General features: G+C 39.9%; 1 protein-coding gene across 2 annotated transcripts; it reads right to left on the bottom strand.

Moving 5' to 3' along the window:
* Positions 1–67: 67 nt before the first annotated feature.
* On the bottom strand, positions 68–9,133 carry LOC106613706 (cystinosin). Of its 2 annotated transcripts, XM_014216240.2 has the most exons (11): positions 9,058–9,133; positions 8,774–8,846; positions 8,596–8,674; positions 8,404–8,491; positions 8,045–8,148; positions 7,793–7,930; positions 7,587–7,686; positions 7,268–7,387; positions 6,849–7,019; positions 6,590–6,707; positions 68–3,060 (listed from the first exon to the last, which is right to left on the bottom strand). In XM_014216240.2, exons 2-11 carry the CDS (start codon positions 8,832–8,834, stop codon positions 2,918–2,920), a joined length of 1,122 nt encoding a protein of 373 aa, XP_014071715.1. In that variant the 5' UTR covers positions 8,835–8,846; positions 9,058–9,133; the 3' UTR covers positions 68–2,917. The 2 variants fall into 2 exon arrangements, with proteins under 2 accessions (XP_014071715.1, XP_014071716.1); XM_014216241.2 differs by having other exon boundaries at positions 8,774–9,062.
* Positions 9,134–9,648: the final 515 nt, after the last annotated feature.

The following is a 9,648-nucleotide window of genomic DNA, read 5'->3' as shown; positions in this document are numbered from 1 at the left end:
AAATGCTACCACCACTAGAGGGAGTCATGTTCACACAATGTAAGCATAATGAAACATCACGTTAGAATTAAATTGAAAATATTTTATTAATTTGACAATAAAGCATCATGTTCTCTGTCTATTTCAAAGTAACAATTATCTTTCAAATATAGAAAAAAAATAACAAAAAAATAACAAAACTAAAAAACAGTCGTATTGTATTGCAAAAAGTGAGCCATTGCTTTGACAGATTTACAAGTTCAAGGCCTATACTCGTCAGTTTAAAAAAAAAACTACAGTTCCTCCCTTAGTGGTATCAAACCATAATTTATGGAACACAATGAAATCCCTATTATCCTACAATCATTTGAATGTTATTTAAGCAAAGGCCCTGGAGGCATACTTGCAAACAGAAAAAAGTTTAAAACGGGCCTTTGCTTAAAAAGCAAGTTTCTCAAAATGTGCATTGGCGAATTAAAATCGTTGATGTAGTTGCACGTGATAAAACGCTACACGTTAGCTGTTCCCATTACATAACCTGACACATTTAGCCCTATGCTAACCTGAGCAGCTGGCAGTGATTATTTCCTATAACAAAATCTGCATCAGCCTATCAACGTTACCAACCAATGGCATTTCTTAAAATAGGTCAAAATGGCCACCGGAAGGATATTTTAAACCTCCAAATTCTGCTTGGTATGTTTCAAGTATAGTGCCCCAATTGTACATGATGCATCCTTGACTACGCTACTAATATTAGACACATTTCAAACGGCACGTTTTCATATATGACAAATCCCAAGTTTTCGCACACATCAATGTGCTTTTACAGGAAAAAAAAGATAAGAGGTCTATGCAATATTTAAAGTGTATCATATATTGTTAAAAAAAGTTGAAAAGCCTTATGGACTTGTCAAATAGCTGTCATGTACCGTCATTATTCGGTCCTGGTGGCACACACTGTTGACGCTAAAATGACAGTGCTCATAAACCATGGGTTCAAGCCCACCTTGCGTCATGCATTTTTGTTAAGAAAAACACTTAATTGCTGGTCCTCAACGCTAGATTCAAATAATGCATTTGTGACGAAGTGGATGATTATAATAATGCATATAAAACGTAAGTGTAGCCTACACATATATTAGTGCTGAAGGATGTGTTTTAAGGTCGGTTCGGTTTCAGGTTTGATTCTGAAAACAATCACTTTTTCGATTTCGGTTTCCATATTATTATGTTTGTATACATTAAGTGCATATGTGGGTTGAATTCTGTAACACAGAATAAAACAACTAATACAAGTGCCATGATGGTAGTGACTGCCCATTACTGCTTATCACTTATCAACATTACTTTAATAAAATATTAGTTTTATTTGATAATTCTGCATTTCAAAAGGGGGAAAATAAACTCATGAGATTCAAATCCTTGCCACAATCTGCAACAATTACGTGGAGTTGGCACTCTACACAGAGAGCTATTTGACCAGTCAGTCAAACACACGTGATCTAGTTGCTTTGATTATCAGAACGTGTCGTTGGACTTTTAAGTACACTTTCATGAAAAAGTGTTGGCTCAGGTCCAACTACGTCAACGACCGATACAACATTTGAACCAGATATGATCACGGGCCTGCTGTGCAAGTTAACGTAACCTTAGCCTTGCGCTTCAAACCCATAAAAGAAACACCCTCCACCACTTATGCACGTTACATTTTTTGGGTAAAAAATGTAACCTTTATTTAACTTGGGGGAATCCCCGCAGCCATCTTTGTCGTCGGTCCAAATGATTAGCCAAGCAAGGGGAGTTGGCAACGTAAGCCCTTCTGCCCTCGCTTTTGGTCGAGTTTGCGAGTGTACAATTTTGTTCACTCCGGGGCTTGAAAAGCCCCATATTCAATTCGCGATGATTGTACATCCACTAAGAAAAGTCAGCCAAAACCAACATTAATATGGAGAAGTCAACATACAAGTGTAAGTAGAAACAAATGTAAATAAGTTAGAAATTGTGCTACTAATGCACATGACGGCTCAAACACTTCTCATACAATTCATTATGTTGTTTGTTTGGGTTTTGGAAACGTTTGCTTGCGCATATAACTTTCCCTGACATCACACTTATACATTGTAATTTTCGATTTACCGGATATAGTAGGATGGCTAACATTCAATGTCTGCGGAGGCGTTGTCTTCTAGCCAAGATATGAAATGCAATCATAATTGACTGTAGAGCATATAAGGCACATTCAACAGTTCCATGATGACTGAAAACACAACCGTGGGATGAACGAGTGACACATTTCCGGGCAAGAGCAGTCCATTTAAAATTAATTCATTCTTCCCTTGCCCTGCAGGTGTCAACTCATCAGACGTAATAATACGTCATCAGAAGTGTCCACTTAATTTGGGGGTGTGTCGTTTAAGTGTTTGGAACGCAACCTAAATCTGACAGGTTATCTGAAGGGAACGTCTAACATTAACGCCGCGTTCAAAACAACTGGGACCTGGAATATCTCAGACTTCCGAGCGTTCAAGACAACTGCTTACTGGAGGGGGGGAGGCTATCTACGACTGGGAAAATGTATTTTGAGCAGTCATCCAACTCGGAATTCCAAGTCGGGAACTCTAGCCTCTTTCTAGAGCTTTGACTTTCCGACCTGTTGATAGAGCACTGATGTCATGATTCAACCTCATTCCCCCCAACTCCCAGAGTTCCCAGTTGTCTTGAAAGCACCAACAGTGTTTGATCACGTGCAACTACGCCAACGATTTTAATTGGTTGACGCATTTTGAGACGGAGAAAGTATGGCCCCCCTGTGTCTAAATAGCTTCCCATTCAATGACTGGGAACACTGCATAGAAGAAAGCCCTTATATTAGTCCTTCAGTAAATCATTTGGACTCAGTCTCACTGGCAGAGGTAAAGAGTAAAAGGTAATTAGCCTATTCCTGGTCATCCACAAGCTCATAATGTGGTTTTTGTCTGTACAGACAGTAATGCTGAATGATGAACACCACATCAAAGAATATGGAGAACAAGCCAAGTCCTGCCTTTGTGGGATCCCCAAAGATGAGCTTCCATTCATCTAGGAAACAATAGAAAAAAATCATGAAACCCTGATGTAGACCATCAATTAATTCAGCAAGTGATGTATGTCACAATTCTGTTTAAGATCGATGGAATTAATCTGAAAAAACAAAATGCATCACTATTTCAATGTACTTTTGTAACCTTTTTAATACATTGTTTAAATAAATATTTTCCTTTTCTGTATGTTTTTGTAGTTATTATTTATATTATGACTTCTTTGTTATGATTTGTCTCTTCTCCCAGCCACAGGGAAAGAGATGGGTGGGTGGACATGAAAAGGAAATCTTGTATTATGAATATTGTGACACTGTTGTGTTAATGTACAGGAATAATTGTAAAAAAGTAATATATATATATATATACACACACCTTACCAGTCAAAAGTTTGGACACCTACTCATTGAAGGGTTTTTCTTTATATTTACTATTTTCTACATTGTAGAATAATAGTGAAGACATCAAAACTATGAAATAATACATATGGAATCATGTAACCAAAAAAAAGTGTTGGAGATTCTTCAAAGTAGCCAACCTTTGCCTTTGACAGCTTTGCACAGTCTTGGCATTATCTTAACCAGCTTTTATTTATTTAATTTTTTATAAAATGTAACCTTTATTTAACTAGGCAAGTCAGTTAAGAACAAATTGTTATTTACAATGACGGCCTACACCGGCCAAACACGAACAATGCTGGGCCAATTGTGCACCACCCTATGGGAGTTCCAATCAGGGCCGGTTGTGATACAGCCTGGAATTGAATGAGGTAGTCACCTTGAATGCATTAACAGGTGTGCCTTGTTAAAGGTTAACTTGAGGAATTTCTTTCCTTCTTAATGTGTTTGAGCCAATCAGTTGTGTTGTGACAAGGTAGGGTGGTATATAGAAGATAGCCCTATTTGGTAAAAGACCAAGTCCATATTATGGCAAGAACAACTCAACTAAGCAAAGAGAAATGACAGTCCATCATTACTTAAGACATGAAGGTCAGTAAATACGGAACATTTCAAAAACTTTTAAAGTTTCTTCAACAGCAGTTGCAAAAACCATCAAGCGCTATGATGAAACTGGCTTTCATGAGGACCGCCACAGGAAAGGAAGACCCAGAGTTACCTCTGCTACAGAAGTTCATAAGAGTTACCAGCCTCAGAAAATGCAGCCCAAAAAAAGTAACAGACACAAATCTCAACTGTTCAGAGGAGACTTCGTGAAATCAGGCCTTTATGGTCGAATTGCTGAAAAGAAACCACTACTAAAGGACACCAATAAGAAGAAGAGACTTGCTTGGGCCAAGAAACACGAGCAATGTACGTTAGATCGGTGGAAATCTGTCCTTTGGTCTGATGAGTCCAAATTTGAGATTTTTGGTTCCAACCACTGTGTCTGTGAGACAGAGTAGGTGAAATGATGATCTCCGCATGTGTAGTTTCCACCGTGAAACATGGAGGTGGTGTGATGGTGTGGGGGGTGCTTTGCTGGTGACACTGTCGGTGATTTCTTTAGAATTCAAGGCACACTTAACCAGCATGACTACGACAGCATTCTGCAGCGATACACCATCCCATCTGGTTTGCGCTAGTGGGAATATCCATTTTTTTTTCAACAGGACAATGACCCAACACACCTCCGGACTGTGTCAGGGCTATTTGACCAAGAAGGAGAGTGATGGTGCTGCATCAGATGACCTGGCCTCAACCCAAATGAGATGCTTTGGGATGAGTTGGACTGCAGAGTGAAGGAAAAGCAGCCAACAAGTGCTCAGCATATTTGCGAACTCCTTCAAGACTGTTGGAAAAGCATTCCTCATGAAGCTGGTTGAGAGAATGCCAAGAGTGTGCTAAGCTGTCAAAGGCAAAGGGTGGCTACTTTGAAGAATCTAAAATGTATTTAGAATTACTTATTAAATTTTTTTAAAAACATACCTTTTTACATAGTTATTCAGACACTTTGCTATGAGACTCAATTGAGCTCAGGTGCATCCTATTTCCATTCTTCATCCTTAATATGTTTCTACTTGATTTGAATTTACCACAGGTGCATCCTATTTCCATTGATTGGGCATGATTTGGAAAGGCACAGACACACCTCTCGATATAAGGTCCCACAGTTGACAGTGCATGTCAGAGCAAAAACCAAGCCATGAGGTCGAAGGAATTGTCTGTAGAGCTCCGAGACAGGATTGTGTCAGGGCACAGATCTGGGATGGGTACCAAAACATTTCTGCAGCATTGAAGGTCCCCAAGAACACAGTGGCCTCCATCATTCTTAAATGGAAGAAGTTTGGAACCACCAAGACTCTACCTAGAGCTGGCCAAACTGAGCAATCGGGGTAGAAGGGCTTTGGTCAGGGAGGTGACCAAAAACCCGATAGTCACTCTGACAGAGCTCCAGAGTTAATCTGTGGGAGAACCTTCCAGAAGAACAACCGTCTCTGGAGCCATACACCAATCAGGCCTTTACGGTAGTGGCCAGATGGAAGACACTCCTCAGTAAAAGGCAAATGACAGCCCGCTTGGAGTTTGCCAAAAGGCATCTAATGGACTCTCAGACCATGAGAAACAAGATTCTCTGGTCTGATGAAACCAAGACTTTGGCCTGAATGCCAAGCGTCACGTCTGGAGGAAACCAGGCAGCGCTCATCACCTGCCCAATACCATCCCTATGGTGAAGCATGGTGGTGGCAGCTTCATGCTGTGGGGATGTTTTTCAGCAGCAGGGACTGGGAGACTAGTAAGGATCGAGGGAAAGATGAACGGAGCAAATTACAGACAGATCCTTGATGAAAACCTGCTCCAGAGTGCTCAGGACCTCAGACTGGGTCGAAGGTTCACCTTCCAACAGGACAACGACCCTAAGCACACAGCCTAGACCACGCAGGAGTGGCAGCGGAACAAGTTTCTGAATGTCCTTGAGTGGCCCAGCCAGAGCCCGGACTTGAACCTGATCGAACATCTCTGGAGAAGACCTGAAAATAGCTGTGCAGCGATGCTCCACATCCAACCTGACAGAGCATGAGAGGATCTGCAGAGAAGAATGGGAGAAACTCTCCAAATACAGGTGTGCCAAGTTTATAGCGTCATACCCAAGAAGACTCAAGGCTGCAATCGCTGCCAAAGGTGCTTCAGCAAAGTACTGAACAATGGGTTTGAATACTTATGTAAATGTGATATTTCAGTTTGAATATTTAATACATTTGCAAAAATTTCTTAACCTGTTTTTGATTTTCCATTATGGGGTATTGTGTGTAGATTGATGTGGGAAAAAAAACCCAGATTTAATCTATTTTAGAATAAGGCTGTAACGTAACAAAATGTGGAAAAAGTGAAGGGGTCTTAATGCACTGTATACACACACAATGAATGACTATAAACAATTAATGACAACAATAAAAATGTTAAATGCCTGCAACTGAAGACACGTTTAGAATTTTTGGGACTGTCCTGTAAATATTTTCACTGACTAATTATTGCCTGTTCTACTGAGGCATGTGGACATTAGTGTACTACGGGAAGCGTGGGCAGCCTTACCGTTGTTATACGACTGAAGGAACATCTGAACGAGACTGAAGCTGCCTCCTGTGAAGTCCAGCAACACATTGCCAATGCTCCACCCCTCTGTGCTTTGTCTTTGGTAGTTCATGTAGACCTGAGGACACAGAGAGTGTGATCATGAAAATCAATAGTATCATACATTTCCAACTGAGGCGCAACAACATCTACTGTAACAAATGCTAATTGCATAAGCGAAAACCATCCGATATGCAGTAAAATATTGTGAAATCCATACCTGTGGGATGTATTTGACGAGGGTGACACCTAGCTTGATGTAAGAGAAATAGTAGAGATATTCCAGCCAGGTGATCTTACGGGCCACAGCAACAAAGAGGGTGACCAGGGCAAACGTCCAACCAATCACCAGAAGGCCAATAGCGATCTTGGACACCTTCTGCCCTCCTCTCTGCAACACAGGAACACAGTAATCACTTTCAAAATGCTTTTAACTATCAATGTTTCTTTGAGGCCTTGACAAAAATGCTTTCCTTCCAACAACAAAAAAAACAAAACACAAAGGATCAGATGAATATCTGTCTTTGCCAACAATCAAAACATAAGCTAATCATTATTTGGCCAGCCAACATCTGTCTCCTGTTTATAACCAAGGGGGACATCTAGGAAGTCACTAAAGACTGGTCTATTGTTACTCACTTCATAGATGGCACACTGAGAGACATATACAAGAGTCAGCACAACTGCATGGAGACTGAAGAACACATCGTTGGCATCCACTGGGTTTACACCATTTGGATTTATCTTCAAAAACTCTTCCTGTAAATAAAAAAAACACACTGCTATATAACCATATGGAGTAAAAACTGAGTCAATAGGACCATAGAATACTATCCAGCGCAAATCCCCATTGGTATCAATGCATGACTGACAACATTTGCAGAGTTGTGTATGCAGATCTCAGGTCAGGATTCGTCCCAATTTGTTACACCGTTTGTGAGGGCATGTAAGCGGTTACCTTCATGTACGGAACCCAGAAGAGGCCTACATTGAAGACACTGTAGGCAATGAATCCTGTCAAGTTGAGTGCCAGAAAATCAAAGTTCAGCCCCACCACACTGTCAAACAGACAAAGTTAGTCAGAAACCATATCCAAAAGTCCTTTAGCTCTAAATCCTGTGATGCAGAGGATTTTGAAAAAAGTCCAAGTGTCAGAGGCACTACCTTTTCCTTCTCCAGTTCTCATATACTTGAGGGTAGAATGATATAGACCATGCTAGGAAGTAAATCCAACCAATTACTTGGTTAATGATATCAACGATGTTGCTTCTAATGACCAAGAAACGGATTCGGGTCTTATGGCTGGAAAACATAAATGAGAGAGTTTTAGTACATTATGTTGGTTTAAAAATCAGTCTGAAAGTGAGAAGTGTTCATGGAGTTGGAATTCACTGACAGAAACCCTGTACAGCTCACCTTGCAATGCCAGTGTTGTTGCTGTATAAATAGGCTGTCACCTGACCCACATGTTCTGCATGAACCTCAAAAGTGCTTGATGTGGCGTTTGCAGGCAACTCTACCTGGAGATCAGAAATACAGAACATATAAAGTCGGAAATACTGCACTTAAATAATAATAAAATATATAAAAAGTGACTGTAAACAATTGTTACATTTAGACATAATATGCGTTTATGCTTCCAACGTAAGTGCTAGTATTTATTTTACACACAGTGGCCATTGTAGTTCATTTAAATATGATAGATGCATTAATAATCAATTACATGGTTATTGGTTCTTGCTCTTCAGTTAGGTTGAATGAAACAAAATGCATACCTGCTGAGGCAGTTGAAGTATTGAGGTAACATTTGCGGAGGAGTCAGTGAAGTTAAAAATAATGAGTGCTGAGACACTCTGAGGAGAGCTGCAAAAATAAAGAAATGCCAAACACTGCATCAAATTATCACAACAAATATATATAATACTGATAAAAACTGGTAGTAGATAACCAGCTATAAGCATAGTTACCTAGGCGTTATGGTGATATTGGCTGAACTTTTCTCCTCCAGATTTACAGTGGCTGGAGCAGATAGGGATACACTCCCATCTGTTGAAGGAATATGACATTTCAGTATTCAAATAGGGGATGTTTCAATGTAAATATATTAAATCAGAGCTTATGTTGGTTGGACAAGGACAAACTCACCACATGTAATGACCGTACAGAGTGTTATGAACAAGAATAACAGAAAGTTCTTATCTGCCATCTCGAGGGATAGCTGAACTCGAAAGTGCAAATGAAGAAGAGATGACAGATTTGTATGAGGGACAAACAATCTGCATTAAGCAACATATGCCTCCATACAAATCCATAATTACAACAGAAATGTGCCATATACATAACGGTAAAAAAGCTTCGTCTTAACAACAATAGTTAGCTAGTTCAACACAGTATCTAACTAATCCTGAAATCAACTAATTATACTCTACCGCAGCTGAGCAGTCCTTTGGTTTCCTCTGCTTCCGTGAGTTTGCGCTAATGTAAGGTCATATGACTTGGCTCGTCTGTAGGCTATGACGCGTTGTCTAGGGTGCGTTCAAGACTTTCAATGTTGTGGGATGTTTAACGCGCAGTTAAAGCAATCCTAAAGAGGGTGTTCTACTAAGCTGACATATGGAATTGTTTTAAGATGGCCATACCAAGGATCATTTAGCTATTCGATTTGGAATTTTAGGACCTCCAAATAATTTGATGAAACATTGAATTTTGCCTACTGGTTTTAGTCCATAGAAACACATTGAATAACAGATTCATACATGGGAAAACAGACAGCCAAAAAATAAATCAAACAGAAGTTTGTTTTAAAGTGTCTGTCCTATATCTGAGAGATGTTAAAAAGATTCAAATGAGATTTTTTATCCATTTGTAACCCCTTTTTTTGGTGGTGCACTAAACTACTTCCATTTATACTTCCTTAGATTTTTGTTACTTATACCGAGCCAGGGTCAGCGTTATGGACAGGCCATAGGGGGCCTGGCCCACCCAACCGTACCACCTTGCCCGTCCACATAAAATATTTC

Source organism: Salmo salar, chromosome ssa10 (genome assembly GCF_905237065.1).
Source record: "Salmo salar chromosome ssa10, Ssal_v3.1, whole genome shotgun sequence".
NCBI lineage: Eukaryota > Metazoa > Chordata > Actinopteri > Salmoniformes > Salmonidae > Salmo > Salmo salar.
The sequence above is the reverse complement of the archived record's forward strand: the minus strand, read 5'-3'. Positions and strand labels throughout refer to the sequence as shown.

Bases quoted from the DNA above. Each gene is read 5' to 3' on its own strand.
- LOC106613706 (XM_014216240.2), bottom strand. From the start codon at position 8,834: ATGGCAGATAAGAACTTTCTGTTATTCTTGTTCATAACACTCTGTACG. The intron at 7,931-8,044 runs GTGAGCTGTACA...TATGTTTTCCAG, and splicing joins AACAACACTGGCATTGCAAG to CCATAAGACCCGAATCCGTT. The intron at 7,020-7,267 runs GTGAGTAACAAT...CCTGTGTTGCAG, and splicing joins CTCAGTGTGCCATCTATGAA to AGAGGAGGGCAGAAGGTGTC.